Here is a 19,607-nt window from a genome sequence, read left to right on the forward strand (position 1 = left end):
CCAATAGATACAATATTTTATTTACAATAGAAAACAACAACAAAGTATAGATATATTAATATTTTTGTAGATTTTGATAAAATAAATGGCAGAAAATAAAACCAAGATAAAGTTTGTCTTCACACTCGTTATCAAAGTAAAATAGCATATAAATAATGCTGCTTGTTGTAAAAATAAGTATGGGAATAAAGTTGGCACATCTCACTCAACCTGTTATACTGGATTACATTTGAGTTGTATGGTGATTATTATTTGCAATTTTTAAACATTTTTTTTTTCACTGCCAGATCCTGTGTTATGCATGAAATCAAACATAAAGAAAGTACAAACAAAGGTCATTGTGCTGTAGCGGCAATGAAACATTGCATCATGGGAATCAACAAACGAAAAAGCCTTTTTGTTGTATTTCTACATTTAAAAATGTGCAATACAAATTTGAAGATGGTGAATTTTGATGAAGTAAAGGTATCTATATATAGAATATTATCTCTGAAAGATTAACATTTTAACATTAAGCTATAAAAAAAGAAATTCAAGTTTAAAATCAAATCAATATTTGCAACACATATGTTCGATCTGCAACTTCACACAATACACAGGATCAGACAGTGAATGGAAAATAAACTATTAACAGTTGACAAATGCGTTTCATCAAAAGCAAAGAAAATATTGATTTCCCGAGCAGAAATAATTTCAAAATACATATTTTTTTTCTAAAAGCTATACTAATTAAGTATGGTACAGTGGGATAATTCATTTCAATTCATTGTCCAATTACACAGTGATTAGAAACCTATCTCACTAATTATGGAAGCACTTTGCTGGATAATAAAATTCAAGATGTTTATACTTGCAGAATTCATTTTCCAGGTGACCTGAAATAGCACCAGCTGGATTCATTGTTTTCAACATTACAAATGCCTGAATTTAGTCTGACAACAGATGACATTCTGCATTTATTGGCAATTTCAACAAACGACTACACACTATGTATGAGGGAAGCTGGGAAGACACTATTTGGAAGATTAATTGATGTATATAGTCAAGGGTAGATAATTGATAAGGGTATGCAACCAGTATGATATGCGATAGAGAGCGCATTGATCATGAGATTTGGTAAGACAGAATTAACACTAATGCGTGAATAGTAAAAATAATCGTTCCAGAGTTACTGTGTATTTAGAGTGGTCCATGACACTCCTGATCAGAATAAAGCGGAAGGTGGAAAATAATTTCCCATGACTCTATCCATGATTATGACATCCATGTACCCTCACCTATTATTTGGCTTTCATATGGTATACAATAAATAATAGAAAATATATCAAATACACATGTATATATTAGTATTTTGTTGAATACTGTAGAATACTTTATTTTCGCAGAAGGGATGATTCCGTGAAAACAAAATCCAGCGAATATACTTTTTTCCCTATATTTCACATTAAACTCATCAAAAACCAGTGAAAATAAATTCCATACAAAACGACCAAAAAGCCTTTTCAGCGAAAATTAATTCTAGCGAAAATAAAGTATTTCACAGTAGATAGAGAAGTATCTTACGTTCACTGTGTCACACTTTTTTAGAAGGATGAAAAACATTAATAATAAAATAAAGATACTTTTTTTTGTATTTTGAAAAATAAGCACAAAAAGAACAATTTAGGTTTTGAGACAATTCTAAAATATTTAGTGATAGTAAACCTAAATTGTAATAATTAGATTCAACTAAAATAAAGTGTACATTACAGGGTTCATACTCCAGGACTTTTTTAATCAGTTTTCCTGTTTAATTTCATCACAACTTTGGCAATGTTTTTTTTTAAATGATCAATTTCTTTAGTCATTTTAATTTCGAAAGACTACCCGGTACTTGCAACAGTTGTGGATTTTTTTGCTGATTGTTCATTTTCCAGAACTTTCCAGGACACCTTTCCAATGCCAAAATTTTCCACTACATTCCAGGACTCTACGAACATTAATATTATAAAGATCAAAAGAACAAAATGCAATTGCGAAGTGGAATGAATGAGTACTCATTGTAAACATGGCAGTATGTGGGTCAAACTTGATGAAAGGCAGTTACATTTGAAGTGTACACTACTTCAATACAGTCAGATAAAACAAAGAATATTATAACGAGATGAGATAAAAGTACAAAACAATGCATAGAGGTAATGTAAAATAGTTGAAAACTATTCACATATTCATTATTTGTCAGTTACTACAACACAATACACGTAACTTTCATATAAGTACATCGAATAGTAAAAGTCAGTTACAAATAAAAGTATTGGTCAATAATTGAAAATTTCAGTATTTTTATTTAATTGATAAAATAAAAGAATTAAAAATGATAAAATATTTATAGAAGGTTTAACTTACTTATGTATCTTCAAATACACAAAATATTAAAAAAAAAATTAAAATCACGTAACTTTGGAAGCGCACATTATCTAGTTTTCGGCTGGTGGTGTTATGGGTATCATGTTGTTTTTTCTGACTACTTTGCCGATGACTTCTACATGAAAACCAAGTTCCAGTAAATGTTCAGCATCAAGGATTCCGCGGCCATCAAAAGCGAATGCCGGTTTAGCCATGGTATCGTAGATTTTCTGGAAATCATAACCCTGTCAAGAAAATTAATAATTAAAAAAATTGTTCCTCCTGGAACACAAAAATTAGTGATAGCTGAGAATGGGGATTTATATTTGAGCAGTACATAACAATCACTAAACTTTATTATAGAAAGTAAAATTTGATATTGGAAATGCATGTATTATATTACAGCCCATACATAGGCAGTGTATACACTCACATGAAGGCAACACTTGCTTTCCTGGCATTGGGTGAATGATATCATGTGACAGTAATGAATATACAGCAAAAAAGAATAGGGAGAGATGATGAACGTTCTAGCCCTTCAAACTACAGCCACATTAATATTGGAATTCTCTCTCCCCTTCATTGCACTGATATTCAGGTTCAATGTTGAGTAAAATTGGGAGGAATGTAAAGATACTGGAAAGCAGTTGATAAACCATGTTGACAATGTGCTACTGTATAAAGCATGCACATATCATATTTCATGAACAGTGTTGTCTGTGTACCATTTTAAATAACTTAAAATGAAAAACAAAATAAAAAACACAGTAATGCAGCCCAACTATAGAATATACTTATATAATTAGTGCCTTGCACTTTGAGAATTGTTTGAGACCCTTTCTATTTAGTAATATATTTATTTCAAACTATACATTTTTAGAATACTGGTAGTGAAAAAGATGACTTTTTCACTTATTGTAAAAAACAGTGTTCTTTGAACTTACCCGGAACTCATCCCATTCAGTACAGACCACCAGAGCATGAGCACCACTAAGGGCCTTATAGGGATCTGTTGCTATGGTTACCAGACGCTCCACTGAAATGAATTCAAATTATGAACCTATTTGAGACACATGTGATCAGTACGTAATATACATTTGAGTATTCTAATAGCATTAACAATACAACTATAAATGTAATGCAATGATAACTCAAACACATGTTAGACTAGCAATGATGATAGCTAAAGTGAGAAATCTTTCAAATGAAAGGAACAGACATTAACAAACATCATGATGAGGAACCAAAATGTTATTACATCATTGATAGTGTGTTCTCTGCTCACTTACCTCGTTCAGGGTCTTCAGAGATGATGGGATGTGTTAAATCACTGATAATCTGTTCTCTGCTCACTTACCTCGTTCAGGGTCTTCAGAGATGATGGGATGTGTTAAATCACTGATAATCTGTTCTCTGCTCACTTACCTCGTTCAGGGTCTTCAGAGATGATGGGATGTGTTAAATCACTGATAATCTGTTCTCTGCTTACTTGGGGGTCGTAAATAACCAACTGAGCACCCTCATCCAGCAGATATTTACAAACATAGATACTGGAAGACTCCCTAAATGTGTAAAAAATAATACAAATTTGCATCAAAATCATAACACAAAAGCACCTTGAGGACCTTCTCAAGTCCCCAAAACAAATAGTTGCTAGTTTGTGAATAAATTTCTGTACATGAGAAAACTTCAGGCAAGATAAAAGTCAGACTATACATCAACTGATGGAGCATAATGAGTCAGACTACAAACTTGTGAGGACATAGTGGTACTTACATGCCGTGATGTGGAGAGAAATTTTACTAATTATAACAGAGTTGTCGACAGACTAGGATGAAAGGGAAGATGCATTTGATGCGATGCTGGAACCTACACATATTTAAATCTCATATACAAGATATTGTCTATTTCAGTTTTTACATGTATAACTATTTTATATCTTAACACTTTATTGCTGTACACTGATAGAAATGCTATTTCTAAAGATCTGATTGAACATCAGTGTTCTTATGAATATTATGGAGACTCCTTCCTAAATATTGTGAAAGGTTTCTTAAGTCATTAATTAACAAGTCATTGTCAATGACACGTCCCCGTTCCGTTCATATTTGAGTGACATATACATTCAAAGCAGATCATGACCGAAATGCACCTGCATATGTACAACACATTGTGCTAAATCTGAACAAAATCCATCCATGCATGACTGAGATCCGGTTCTGGAATTGTGAAAATATGTGATTTTGATGCATTTTCGGCCTTAAAATGGCCATCATTCCGCTATTGTTAAGCAGATCATGAAACAAATGCACATATCTATTTGTGACATGATGTACCATGTGTGTGTGAAGTTTGAACTTGATCAATCCAGACATGTCTTGGATACGGATCCAGAACTGAATTCTTTAACAAAATGGCCACCAGTCGGCCATTTCGAACTTGATCCGAAAAAAAAAGACATGCATCAAGGTCCTATTATGTTTAATGTATGTACCAAATTTGAACAAAATGCATCCATGCATAACTGAGATACGGGTCCGGAATGGTGAAAATGTGCCATTTCAATGCATTTTCGGCCTTAAAGCGGCCCCCATTTGGCTATCGTTAATGAGATCATGAAACAAATGCACATACATATTTGTGACATGATGTACCTTGTGTGTGTGAAGTTTGAACTTGATCAATCCAGACATGTCTCGGATACGGATCCAGAACTGAATTCTTTAAAACAAAATGGCCGCCAGTCGGCTATTTCGAACTTGATCCGAAAAAAAAATGACGTGCATCAAGGTCCTATTATGTTTAATGTATGTACCAAATTTGAATGAAATCCGTCCATGCATAACTGAGATCCGGGTCCGGAATGGTGAAAATGTGCGATTTCAATGCATTTTCGGCCTTAAAGCGGCCGCCATTTGGCTATCGTTAATGAGATCATGAAACAAATGCACATACATATTTGTGACATGATGTACCTTGTGTGTGTGAAGTTTGAACTCGATCAATCCAAGCATGTCTCAGATACGGATCCAGAACTGAATTCTTTAAAACAAAATGGCCGCCAGTCGGCCATTTCGAACCCAATCCCAAAAAAAAATGACGTGCATCAAGGTCCTATTATGTTTAATGTATGTACCAAATTTGAACAAAATCCGTCCATGCATAACTGAGATCCGGGTCCGGAATGGTGAAAATGTGCAATTTTGATGCATTTTCGGCCTTAAAATGGCCGCTATTCGGCTATCGTTAATGAGATCATGAAACAAATGCACATACATATTTGTGACATGATGTACCTTGTGTGTGTGAAGTTTGAACTTGATCAATCCAGACATGTCTCGGATACGGATCCAGAACTGAATTCTTTAAAACAAAATGGCCGCCAGTCGGCTATTTCGAACTTGATCCGAAAAAAAAAAATGACGTGCATCAAGGTCCTATTATGTTTAATGTATGTACCAAATTTGAATGAAATCCGTCCATGCATAACTGAGATCCGGGTCCGGAATGGTGAAAATGTGCGATTTCAATGCATTTTCGGCCTTAAAGCGGCCGCCATTTGGCTATCGTTAATGAGATCATGAAACAAATGCACATACATATTTGTGACATGATGTACCTTGTGTGTGTGAAGTTTGAACTCGATCAATCCAAGCATGTCTCAGATACGGATCCAGAACTGAATTCTTTAAAACAAAATGGCCGCCAGTCGGCCATTTCGAACCCGATCCAAAAAAAAAAATGACGTGCATTATGTTTAATGTATGTACCAAATTTGAACAAAATCCATCCATGCATAACTGAGATCCGGGTCCGGAATGGTGAAAATGTGCGATTTTGATGCATTTTCGGCCTTAAAATGGCCGCTATTCGGCTATCGTTAATCGGATCATGAAAAAAATGCATGTGCATATGTCCCATATAAGGTGTGATGTATGAGTGAAGTTTGAACTTAATCGGTCCATGCATGTTCGAGATACAGGTGATCACGGACGCACGGACGCACACAGGGCAAAACATAAGTCCCCGTTTTCGGACTGCGTCCGAACGGGGACTAATAATTGATTGCACACTCGCCATGTGTGCTCTCAGGATTAGTACATGTGATAATTGTGGGAACAGAAACAATTTCCTATATACTGGTACATAATGTAATTTTTATTATATCTATCTGCATAGGATCACCCATGGGCAATGTTTTAGCACCTGAGCAACCTTTTGGTGAGGCAAAAACAAATAAACACCCAAAAACTAACACAGTAATAAAAATAACGTGTTTTTTTTCAAGAGCGTGAATTAATAAGAATACAAATCAGCATCTGTAGTTTTAGCGCAAATTTCATGGACACACCACTCCAATAAAGCTTTGTTGAAAGTATGTAAATCTGCTAAAAAAAATGCTGTGACATCCAAGTTTTGCTCAAGATGGACACTCATAAAACTAGGCACGCCTTTTCTTGCTATGTTTTGCATAAAAAGTTAGAGTGTAAATTAAAAGGATACAATTTTATTGTTGAACTTTTTGAATTATTAGAATATATTCATTAATTAATTGTTTTTTTTTTGTGAAAAAAATGAGAAAAAAAATCCAAAACATCACCAATGCCCATGGCTATTTTCAGATAAATACAGTAGTTCATCTTGAAATATTTAAAGAAAACAAATCGCAATTTAATAATGAAAGAGAGCATAGTTACCTTGTATCTGCAGTGTTTTTCTTGAAGGAGAACCCTAGAATACCAATCCTTTTGTCAGTCACAGTGTTGAACAAACAGCTGATTATTTTAGTGGCAAACCTTCTTCTTTGGAAGTCATTTATATTGATTACCTGTACAAAATTAATTCAGTAACAAGCACGTTAACTACATTTTTTTCACTTTCATGCAAATTTTATACATGGGTTATAATTAAAGAAATCTGGGACATTCTGTGTTCTAGTGTAAATAATCGATATTGACCATTGCCATCAAGCATACGGTTAAAGTTTAAAATGGAGACAACTGGGACATTGTATATTCCAGTGTATTTGGTATTGACCATTGCCATAAGGTATGTGATATAAACATTACAGAATAATGTGCATTTGAGAGCAAAATTTGCACTCTTACTAACATCATCAAATGAACTCACTAAGGTGGTGGTACAACATACATATGTATGCAATCATAAATTTGCATGCACAATGATGGCCCAAAACATGATATTATTCTGAATGTATATTTTCACTTCATGGTTGTCAATGTAATAGATACACATGTACAAGTATATCAATACATTTTGTATCAATATTGAAAGGTAATAATATGAATGACCCACCCACATATAATATACCCATAGTTTCATATTGAGTGAACACATGACCCAGGCTCATCTTTCATATTTAATGAATGGGTCACGCCTTACCTGTTGCCAATAAGCTGCAACTTCAGGAAGATTTAAAGCTTCACAGAGATACACTAAATTAAGAACGTCTTTTTGAAAACAACTTCCACCAAATCCTGTCGAAAATGAATGTAAAGCATTATAATTACAACTGAACAGTTCCACCCTTGTATAAGTGAAAGAATATGACTAAGACAACTCTCGTATGGGTGAAAGAATAGGAGTATGACAACCCTCACACAGGTGAAAGAATACAAGTATGACAACCCTCACACGAGTGAAGAATACAAGTAAGACAACCCTCAAACGAGTGAAGAATACAAGTAAGACAACCCTCAAACGGGTGAAGAATACAAGTAAGACAACCCTCAAACGGGTGAAGAATACAAGTAAGACAACCCTCATACGAGTGAAGAATACAAGTAAGACAACCCTCAAACGAGTGAAGAATACAAGTAAGACAACCCTCAAACGGGTGAAGAATACAAGTAAGACAACCCTCAAACGGGTGAAGAATACAAGTAAGACAACCCTCAAACGGGTGAAGAATACAAGTAAGACAACCCTCATACGGGTGAAGAATACAAGTAAGACAACCCTCATACGGGTGAAAGAATAGGAGTATGACAACCCTCACACAGGTGAAAGAATACAAGTAAGACAACCCTCACACGAGTGAAGAATACAAGACAACCCTCATACGAGTGAAGAATACGAGTATGACAACCCTCATACAGGTGAAAGAATACGAGTATGACAACCCTCATACGAGTGATGAATACAAGTAAGAGAACCAGCATTTGGGTGAAAGAATACGAGTAAGACAACCAGCATTTGGGTGAAAGAATACGAGTAAGACAACCAGCATTTGGGTGAAAGAATACGAGTAAGACAACCAGCATTTGGGTGAAAGAATACGAGTAAGACTAGTCTATTATGAATAGCATAATGAAAGAGTGGAGTGCACTCATTTACATATTGAATGATACAAGGGCTGCAGGGCCAAGTGATTACAATATCTAAACGATGCATGACACAAGTGCAGCATCCGACTTACAATACGTAAACCGCACCTGGAGATTTTACTGGCCAATCATATTCAACTAATTCTGGAAGACAATACCCTGCAAAATCAACTTGACTAAATTTTGAAAGCCGATCACTGACACCAAATTCCTAGTCACTCAAAAGATAAGATGATGCCTTTGAGTTGCCTCTATGATACCTTTGAGTTGCCTCTATGATACCTTTGAGTTGCCTCTATGATACCTTTGAGTTGCCTCTATGATACCTTTGAGTTGCCTCTATGATACCTTGAGGCTTTGAGTTGCCTCTATGATGCCTCTATTTTCTATAAGAAGGTCACAAGACAGTTACGATCTCCAACAATCTGAGAATGTCCCGTGAGAACAGGGTAAAATCACATGCAGTGCAGAAAGAGATGAAAGAATATGAGTGTGACCACCCACATATGGATGGAAGAATACAAGATAAATTTCATAAGAGTGGAAGAAAATGAGTAAAACCACCCTCATACCAATGAAAGAATAGGAGTAAAACCACCCTCATACCAATGAAAGAATAGGAGTAAAACCACCCTCATACCAATGAAAGAATAGGAGTAAAACCACCCTCATACCAATGAAAGAATAGGAGTAAGACAACCCTCATACCAATGAAAGAATAGGAGTAAAACCACCCTCATACCAATGAAAGAATAGGAGTAAGACAACCCTCATACCAATGAAAGAATAGGAGTAAAACCACCCTCATACCAATGAAAGATTAGGAGTAAAACCACCCTCATACCAATGAAAGAATAGGAGTAAAACCACCCTCATACCAATGAAAGAATAGGAGTAAAACCACCCTCATACCAATGAAAGAATAGGAGTAAAACCACCCTCATACCAATGAAAGAATAGGAGTAAAACCACCCTCATACCAATGAAAGAATAGGAGTAAAACCACCCTCATACCAATGAAAGAATAGGAGTAAAACCACCCTCATACCAATGAAAGAATAGGAGTAAAACCACCCTCATACCAATGAAAGAATAGGAGTAAAACCACCCTCATACCAATGAAAGAATAGGAGTAAAACCACCCTCATACCAATGAAAGAATAGGAGTAAAACCACCCTCATACCAATGAAAGAATAGGAGTAAAACCACCCTCATACCAATGAAAGAATAGGAGTAAAACCACCCTCATACCAATGAAAGAATAGGAGTAAAACCACCCTCATACCAATGAAAGAATAGGAGTAAAACCACCCTCATACCAATGAAAGAATAGGAGTAAAACCACCCTCATACCAATGAAAGAATAGGAGTAAAACCACCCTCATACCAATGAAAGAATAGGAGTAAAACCACCCTCATACCAATGAAAGAATAGGAGTAAAACCACCCTCATACCAATGAAAGAATAGGAGTAAAACCACCCTCATACCAATGAAAGAATAGGAGTAAAACCACCCTCATACCAATGAAAGAATAGGAGTAAAACCACCCTCATACCAATGAAAGAATAGGAGTAAAACCACCCTCATACCAATGAAAGAATAGGAGTAAAACCACCCTCATACCAATGAAAGAATAGGAGTAAAACCACCCTCATACCAATGAAAGAATAGGAGTAAAACCACCCTCATACCAATGAAAGAATAGGAGTAAAACCACCCTCATACCAATGAAAGAATAGGAGTAAAACCACCCTCATACCAATGAAAGAATAGGAGTAAAACCACCCTCATACCAATGAAAGAATAGGAGTAAAACCACCCTCATACCAATGAAAGAATAGGAGTAAAACCACCCTCATACCAATGAAAGAATAGGAGTAAAACCACCCTCATACCAATGAAAGAATAGGAGTAAAACCACCCTCATACCAATGAAAGAATAGGAGTAAAACCACCCTCATACCAATGAAAGAATAGGAGTAAAACCACCCTCATACCAATGAAAGAATAGGAGTAAAACCACCCTCATACCAATGAAAGAATAGGAGTAAAACCACCCTCATACCAATGAAAGAATAGGAGTAAAACCACCCTCATACCAATGAAAGAATAGGAGTAAAACCACCCTCATACCAATGAAAGAATAGGAGTAAAACCACCCTCATACCAATGAAAGAATAGGAGTAAAACCACCCTCATACCAATGAAAGAATAGGAGTAAAACCACCCTCATACCAATGAAAGAATAGGAGTAAAACCACCCTCATACCAATGAAAGAATAGGAGTAAAACCACCCTCATACCAATGAAAGAATAGGAGTAAAACCACCCTCATACCAATGAAAGAATAGGAGTAAAACCACCCTCATACCAATGAAAGAATAGGAGTAAAACCACCCTCATACCAATGAAAGAATAGGAGTAAAACCACCCTCATACCAATGAAAGAATAGGAGTAAAACCACCCTCATACCAATGAAAGAATAGGAGTAAAACCACCCTCATACCAATGAAAGAATAGGAGTAAAACCACCCTCATACCAATGAAAGAATAGGAGTAAAACAACCTTCATACAGAGGGAAAGGATACAAGTATTGTAAGTAGCAGTAAATGTGATCATTTCACTGTTGTGTATCTTGTGATATAATACTGTACACTGTCTGTTATTGAAACGCTGCATTCTCATTGGCCATTCAATACCACAAACAGTCCTATTATCAGACAAAAACAGAACAGTGCTTGAGGTCAATGAACAAGAATGTGTGCGTGTGTGCGTGCGTAACTTTTCAAAATTCAGTGTCTTCCCACATTTGTATGGATAGTTTAAACAACAAACCTACAGTTATTTGTTCAGATTAAGAGATCCTCGCCATTTTCATCCTTTAAATTGACCTATGTGCATAAATTTGCATGTCGTTTGCTCATGGACTTCTATGCATATCAAAGACAAGTGACCATGACACCCTAACCATGCTGTATATTTCTTTCTTTTCACTGCATGTATATTAAATTTTTCAATAGTCTGTGATATTGAAATAAAAATAAAAGACTCCATACTTGCCATAATTGCATGATAACAGGACTTGATTGAAGATGTTTGCTTAAATAATGACATTGACTATGTCTCGTCTATTATTGCACACATTCCCATCCTTGTTATCACACAATAATGGACATAATGGCTTTGGTAAAAATCATCGCCAATAACTCACCTAAACTAGCTTGTAAGAAACGTGGTCCTACCCTACTATCTGTACCAATAGCATGGGCAACCTCATTGACATCGGCACCAGTTGCTTCACAAATGGCACTCATGGAATTTATACTTGAAATACGCTGTGCTAGAAAAGCATTGGCTGCCTGCAAAACAAAAATAAACAATTTTTACCGGTACCACAAAATCCGTGAAAATTCTGTTACTACTGTAAATGAATTAATTTTTCACTGGATTTTAATTTTGCTTATTTGGCTGTCTGGAAAATGTACTTTAAAATGAAAAATTAAAACCCAGTGAATATGTACACTTTAGCATAGAACACATTATCTGAATGATATGACCGTTAATTTAAAACCCACTGAATATGCCTGAAATGGTAAATCCAGGAAATTTAAACCCAGTGAAAATTAGTCATTTTACAGTATTCTATTTTCTACATAAATTGCATATACGGTAATTGTAAAATATTAAACTTACCAATTTGGAGAGTTCTGATGACCATGTGTTTGTCTTTATAATTTTGTGTTTCGGTATCCAATGTTCATAGATGGAAGCCAGTGCATCTATAGCTTTGTAACCCCCACTGGTTTGTTCCCCTCCAATCAACACACGGTCTGGTGATATCAGATCTTGTATAGCTGTACCTTCAGCTAAAAATTCAGGATTTGATAAAACCTGAAAGATAAACAAGTCGTCAGTGACTGAATTGATAGTATACCATCATAGTATAGCGTCAGTGACTGTGTTGCTGGTACGCAGTACGTACCAAGCATAACTTAAAAATTAGCTAGATACAAACAATAAGTTATTTTTGATGATTATACATGTACTCACTTTAGTACATGACATTATTTATTTATTTATTTTATTTATTTATAAACACACAACATCCCCCGAACGGGATGAAAAGGGTTACAAATCAGATAATAGTAAAAGAAAAATAACTACTGTACATAAAACGTAAGGGAACAAAAAAGCATTAAAAAAAGATAAATTTGTATAAAAGGAATGTGTTACTGGCTTAGTTTATGTAACTGCTGCTGTCTTGTATTAAAACAGTTTTTTAATTATTGCGCTCAAGGAATTGACATTTTCTCAATTGACATTGACATTAAGTTAAAGCCCTACTAAAGAATTAGAGGTAAAAGGAAAGATAACATTCTAAGAAGTCCATAACAATCCTCGCTTGAAAATTGCATTTTCGTGCTTTATCAGTTTTTCACTCCTTCATGGTTAGCAATTCAATAACTTCATCAATTTTTATATGATAATGGGCATAATTTGCAAAAAGCAAACATTTTTTTAAGAAGGTACAATGTACATGCAGTTGTCATTGTCAACACATATAATCTGTCATTTGTTTTTCCCATTACAAAAACAATAATGTTAAGTTCCCACCAAAAATACTCATTTCTGGTTTTTATATGCCTCTGATGTAAATGTGTTTCTAATAGAGCAAAAAAGTATCTACACGAAAAGCAATGACTACATAAGTAGTTAATACTGTTTCCTTATGGAACTACTTAAAACTCAATAATGATTTTAACAAAACACTTCCTATAAGTCGCAGCAACAAACCTCTTCAGTGACATAAATATGTGAAAAGGAAGGCTGTTCACATTATTCAAGTTAGGAACAATCACTCAATCAAAGAAGGTTGTCAACTTGAATGACACACTGCTTTTAACCCATTTTACCATCACAGAAGTACTCTATCTTTAGAGGTTAAAGTATCAATTGTCAATATGGTTTGTCTACATGCAATGTTACATTAGCCATATGGAGTCTAAAGTACCTCACTACCTGCATGGATTCCACATACCTGATATGAAACTCCAGGTTTAGTGTTAGCTTTCAATATCCTCTGAATGCTCTCGGCAGCTCTCACCGGTACTGTACTTTTTTCTACCACAATCTTCTCGCCACTTTCCACGACTTCTGCAATCCTTCGTGCTACTGATTCAATGTATTTTAGATCTGCCGCCCTACCCTGAAATGTCATCAAACAAAAAACTACTGAATCACTTCGCAAGTCGAACCACAATGACAAATGAAACCAGACATGTGACTACAAGTCTATGAAGTAAAGATCAGTTTTTAAACAATCTTGCAGCTGAGGCTAAGCTACCACCTTTTCAACAGACTAAGCAACCAGACAATGGTTACCATATTTGCTCCAATAGAGGTGTATATAAACCAAAAATTATATTTGTACAGTAGTATTTTGAATCTTAATTTTATTACTTGACCACAGAAACACTTTGTAATTTACATAAGTGCATATGTTACTCAAGGGAGCAACGCCATATCGGAAGGTTTCTGCACTGTTTTAACTATGTATCTATCGCCATTGAAATATTTTTGGAGTACACATTGTCAGCTGGTGTTGCTGGGAAGTTTTCATGTTGTATGGCAGCACGGAAGTGCGTGGCTCAAGAAACAGATTTATGACTTGAAAGTTCAAACGGCAATTCGGTAAGAGGGCACCAGCAGAAAGTATCAGGGCGCTGCGCCCCTGTTCCCCGGTTTAGAAAACCTCCTGTTACTTATAGAGAAAATATAATAGTGGTATTCAGGATTTTAGCCAGAAAATAAAAAGTGCCTTTTTATATTAAATGCAAGATAATAGTTGCTGGTCTTAGAAACTATTTTTTATGATTATTTATAGCTATTTTGTAAAAACTAGAAATTGTCATTCAAATGTTGACAGGTTTGTAGAAATTCTGCTTGTCAAATAACATTTTGTGCTTATCTAAACTGTGGAGTGTGTTTGAAATGACAGGAAAACACGTGGCTGGCTAAAAGCCTGATATGAATGACGCCATGTGCTAGTGTTATCTACACCAAGGGTGAGTTGATAATACAGTCTATAACGCTATGAGTAACACCAAGCTCTACGAATAAGTGATATTAAGTGTTAACCTTTTTTATCACATCACCAACTCTGAGAGACAAGAAGAAAACAGGGAAATTAATAATTTGATAAAACTACACTTACAAATCATATTCCCATTTATACTCATAAGGTGTAATGTTTGATAGCTTTGATAATTATTGATAATCAGCAGAATTTGAAATATTACCCTTCTATTAATATCTTTTTGAAATAAACATTCAGTCATTATTATTTGAGTCTGAAGAACAGCTAGTGATGCCATCACATGATATGCATCATGGTTGTGTGTTAATAATGAAGTTAGTTATCTGCAATGATCTATAGAGCTTTGACTTTCTCTATCAGAAACGCATGTTCTTACATAAGTAAATTACAGAGGCATGGAAATCTTTCATTAGCATAAATTTAATTTTTTTAATTATTTTTTTAATTAACCAGCATACAATGATTGAATTATATCTTCTTCTATTACAAATGTGTTTCTAATAAGAGCAATTACGGTCTTGAAGCATTAATTTTACTATTTAGGGCATATTCATAAATCTAATTGATAACTATTTATATTTCAAACTATGATAAGCCACTAGTTGGTGATATCAAACAATATGGAAACTGACTGAATAATTAGTAGAACACAAAATTCCAAATTTCTGTCATTTTGATGTTTAATATTGCAACAAACACAGAATTTAAGGTTATACTTCGAGATACATGTATTATTGGGAGAAATGCAGAAATACGACTGACTACACAATATTTTATAAAAAATAACAAGTCTACACAATATAGTCATAAAAATTGACAAGGGCATAAGGGGAGAGTCTAAAGTGAGCTCAAAAGCTGAAATACCATATGGTATAGCACTTCATATTTCACATTGTTTAAAAACGTTGAAAAGTAGAATGTTGACAGCTACAGCAGTAGCATAGTAAATATTGTAAAATATGGTAAATATGTGTTCAAACTTGTTAGAATTACTGGTCTGCCACGCCACAGTTGTGTACAGTTATATTACGCTAATAAATTCCACCTGTTGGCAGGGAAGAACACAGCACCAGCACCAACTGTAATTACAATTACCAACTACCGGTAGTCAATGCCTTGTTTAAATCATTAGTATGTAAATTGCCTAGTTGTAATGAGCAATAATTCTGGATATTGAAATATGGTTGTAATATTATTTTCAATTTTATCATTGTGGAAACAACATTTATTAGAGCAAGATATTGGAGTAAAACAAGAGTTGGCAGAGCCAATTCGACACTGGAATTTAGATCCTAGATCGGATATAATATCATAGGTTTATTGAAGTTAAATTAACTTACTTAGTTGTAATATGAACGCAGATAATTCCTTTGCTTCATACACGCATTCATTGTGATTCATAGAATAGTTCAGTAATAAATGTTTGTTTGTACTTACCAGTATTTTGTGAATTTCATTGAATTATGTCAAGACACAAATAGACTGGTGATGTTTTAAATTACAAAAAAAAAACTATTTTCACCTACTATTGTAGTCATAGAAACTAATGAAAATGTCTGTAATATATATCCTACTTTTATCCATGACATGATTATATAATGTAGGTAGTATTAGATGTCAACATGCAGGGATTGCGTTAACCCCATATTTTGCTTCCCTGACTCCAATTATTGAAGAGGGACCCAGTTTTTCAGGCAAGCTGGGGTCCAATCTTTAATAAGGTTATCCAGGATAAAATTTCTATTTCTTAAAATTTCGTAAGGGGAACTCGTCTTGCCGAGACACTAGCCCAAACCCTGAACATGTGCTTAAACAGTTTCTAGTTATTCAGCATGTTAAGAAAATATTTTTTTTTTAAGTGACTGGATGACAAGTAACTGCAATACATCATGAGTTTTTTTAGAAAATATATAAAATTTTAACATGAACAGTCAGAAGATGTCAGGGAATATGAACAAAGAGCTACATGTACATTCATTTTAACAAAATGGGTTCCATTCAGCCATTTGAATCAGATAGTGAGATGAATCGACATGCATATGATAAGTATCCTAAGATGTATGTGTGAAGTTTGAATGTCGGTCCAAGCATGTCTGAGATGTAATAGGGGGATGCACGGACAGACACATACACATAATCATTCTCAGACTTTGTCCAATCATTAGGTATTTTTTACTGACTCAAATTATGCTGAAAATATTTTCCATGCATTCTCGCTGAAACTTACCTTTCCTAGTCCAAACGTCTTTGTTGGTGTGTTAACTGATATAAATAGAAGATCTGCAGCATGAATTGCACTGTCGATATCAGTAGAAAAAAAAAGATTTTTGCCACGACATTTTGTCACTACATCTTTCAATCCTGGCTGTGGAAAAAGAGAGAAAAATTGAAATTAAACTTTTGAATTAAATACCGGTACATGTGATATATATCAGCATTTTAATCACATGTTCAAGTTCATAACTTGGTTGCCATGTTCACTGCTACAACATTTGGCAATTTACCCTGACTTACAAAATATGTGAACATTTGTTTCATACTATTCAAGCAGTCTTCAGTATTTGTGAATCTTTATTAAAGCAGTGTACAGTGACAGGTTATAGGAACCCCACAATTTTTTCTTCCTAGCCTTAATCTACAATGTCACAAGCCTTTAAGTCGATAACAACAACTTATATTTATTTTGATGCACTCAATTGACTGACTGAATTTAAAAGAAAGGTATCCCTGAACACCGGTGCTGTGGGACGGTGCCCTGAAAAACATCATTGATTCAAGTATAATTACAGATCAGACCTCGTAAAAAATTATGTTCATTATATTAAGTTTCAAAACATGTTCTAAATCATCAATGAATTCTTAAACCAAAAAACTTGACAAAACACATTTAGTGCACTGGTGTTACCTCATAAATCGGTAGATGTTCATCAGAATTCCATTCATCAATACGACTCTGACTAAGATCCACTACAGTTACTTCAATATCAGGACACTGCATTGCAATAACACTACATGTTGGTCCACCAACGTATCCCGCTCCAATACAGCATATCTTTTGAATTTTCATACTGACTGTAGTAATTCTAAATGAATTCAAAACAACGCTGTTTTAAAACAGATTGACAAAAATATTTCTCAACCCTTAATACCGGTACATATAACGGAGTAAATATTGAAAAGTATTCAACGTACCACACCCTTGTCCAACATCTGTGTCGAAAGTGTGAGCTGTATTCGGGAGGTGGGGGGGGGGGTGTGTTTTAGAAGTTGAGACTATGATGAATCATAAACGAATGTGAATCATCGAACGATTAATGTGTAATAGGAAACACCCAAACAGCAGAAGAATCGGGGAACCCCACTGTGGCTGTTGGGCTTCCTGCTACGGGACAAAACGACATTAAACTTCTCAGTAAAATATCCCACCACGGAAACATTGCATCCGATCGGACTATCTGCATTGAAAACATTTCAAACAAAATATGAATTATATGAACGTTTTTTACTGATTATCTAACTGGAGACTTCGATATGATACAGTAAATCGAGACTAGGTATCAACGGTCGACTGACGGTGTCAATGATTGCCGCCACAGCTCGTAGTCACGGCATTATCACTCGAAATGAAAATACCGTCACAGCAAATGAATTGTACTCACCGGGTCGATGTGTAGCGAACGTTCGACTATACTACTAAAGTTCTGTATTCTGAAAACAAAATCGTCACAGTCGCCCGGATGACAGTCCCACTTTGCGTTTAAAAAGCTGTGAAATATTTAAGGATTATTTACAAGAAATCACCTTGGTTCTTGGCACGACAGGAAACTAAAGAACCGGAAGCACCACCTAGCTTTACGCGATTACACAGTTATACTAGGGAAGGGCCACGTAACACTGTGAGAATTCGCTCGTATTGCATGCATGAGGACCACAACGCTTGTACCCCAAAACGTCACCCTGGGATACACAAGACTGTGGTCAGGCCAAATGGGGAAATGTTTATTTTAGCCGATTCAACGTTGCAGGGATATGCACTAAATTAATTTATGTAGAACAAATTCGCTTATTGTTGTCGGGAATAGACAGACACGATGTCTGTTAGGGATTGGTTAGTGATTGGTCAGTTACTTCGACCTAGGGGGGTCGGAAGATTCCATTTTGCCAGCTGTAAATCTCAGTTGACCCACCCCCTATCAAATAAAAAAAAGTGGGTGACCCACCCCAACATTATATTTTAAAACATGCTGACCCCCCCCCCGAAAAAAACAAAGAAACATTAACAGTTTTGGCTTTGACAATCACATGATTACAATGTGCATTGAAAATATCATGGTTTGCCATAATTTTTAGTGTTTGCATTTAATCACAGTCCCTCAACACCACTGTGATTTAAAGCGCGGTGGTCGTCGCGCAGCGCGTGCTCGAATTTCATGTAAATAAACAATGTATTTTACACGCGTTGTATACGTCGCTATGAATATCGAACAGGACGCGGCACGACGACTGCCGCCTTTTAATAGACCTTAGGAGGGGAGGGGAAGCATAAAGCCAAAAAAACGACTACAGAAAAGGCTGCAGGAAGGAGGGAAATCTTTGCTGCTAAAGATAGTAAATAAAAGCAAAGCTGTTGAGTACTCACTTGATAAACGCACTTATAAGATAGGAAAAGAAGATTTGAATCTAGGCGGTTTGAACTCTTTGAAAACTAATTTGGATTTAAAATATCTTTCATATCTTATAGACCAGGAATGCTTTACATCCGATAACACAGTC

At 35.3% G+C, this 19,607-nt stretch overlaps 1 protein-coding gene across 2 annotated transcripts; it reads right to left on the reverse strand.

The window, feature by feature from the left end:
- Positions 1–18,665, reverse strand: LOC100370781 (UDP-glucose 6-dehydrogenase-like). Of its 2 annotated transcripts, XM_078005699.2 has the most exons (12): positions 18,494–18,665; positions 18,027–18,216; positions 17,740–17,917; positions 17,062–17,199; positions 13,776–13,943; positions 12,431–12,628; positions 11,949–12,096; positions 7,789–7,883; positions 7,083–7,213; positions 3,811–3,947; positions 3,330–3,421; positions 1–2,630 (listed from the first exon to the last, which is right to left on the reverse strand). In XM_078005699.2, exons 3-12 carry the CDS (start codon positions 17,899–17,901, stop codon positions 2,457–2,459), a joined length of 1,443 nt encoding a protein of 480 aa, XP_077861825.1. In that variant the 5' UTR covers positions 17,902–17,917; positions 18,027–18,216; positions 18,494–18,665; the 3' UTR covers positions 1–2,456. The 2 variants fall into 2 exon arrangements, with proteins under 2 accessions (XP_077861825.1, XP_085353811.1); XM_085497685.1 differs by lacking the exon at positions 18,027–18,216.
- Positions 18,666–19,607: the final 942 nt, after the last annotated feature.

The sequence above is a fragment of the Saccoglossus kowalevskii genome, chromosome 4 (genome assembly GCF_978046115.1).
Source record: "Saccoglossus kowalevskii chromosome 4, keSacKowa6.1, whole genome shotgun sequence".
NCBI classification, from domain to species: Eukaryota; Metazoa; Hemichordata; class Enteropneusta; family Harrimaniidae; genus Saccoglossus; species Saccoglossus kowalevskii.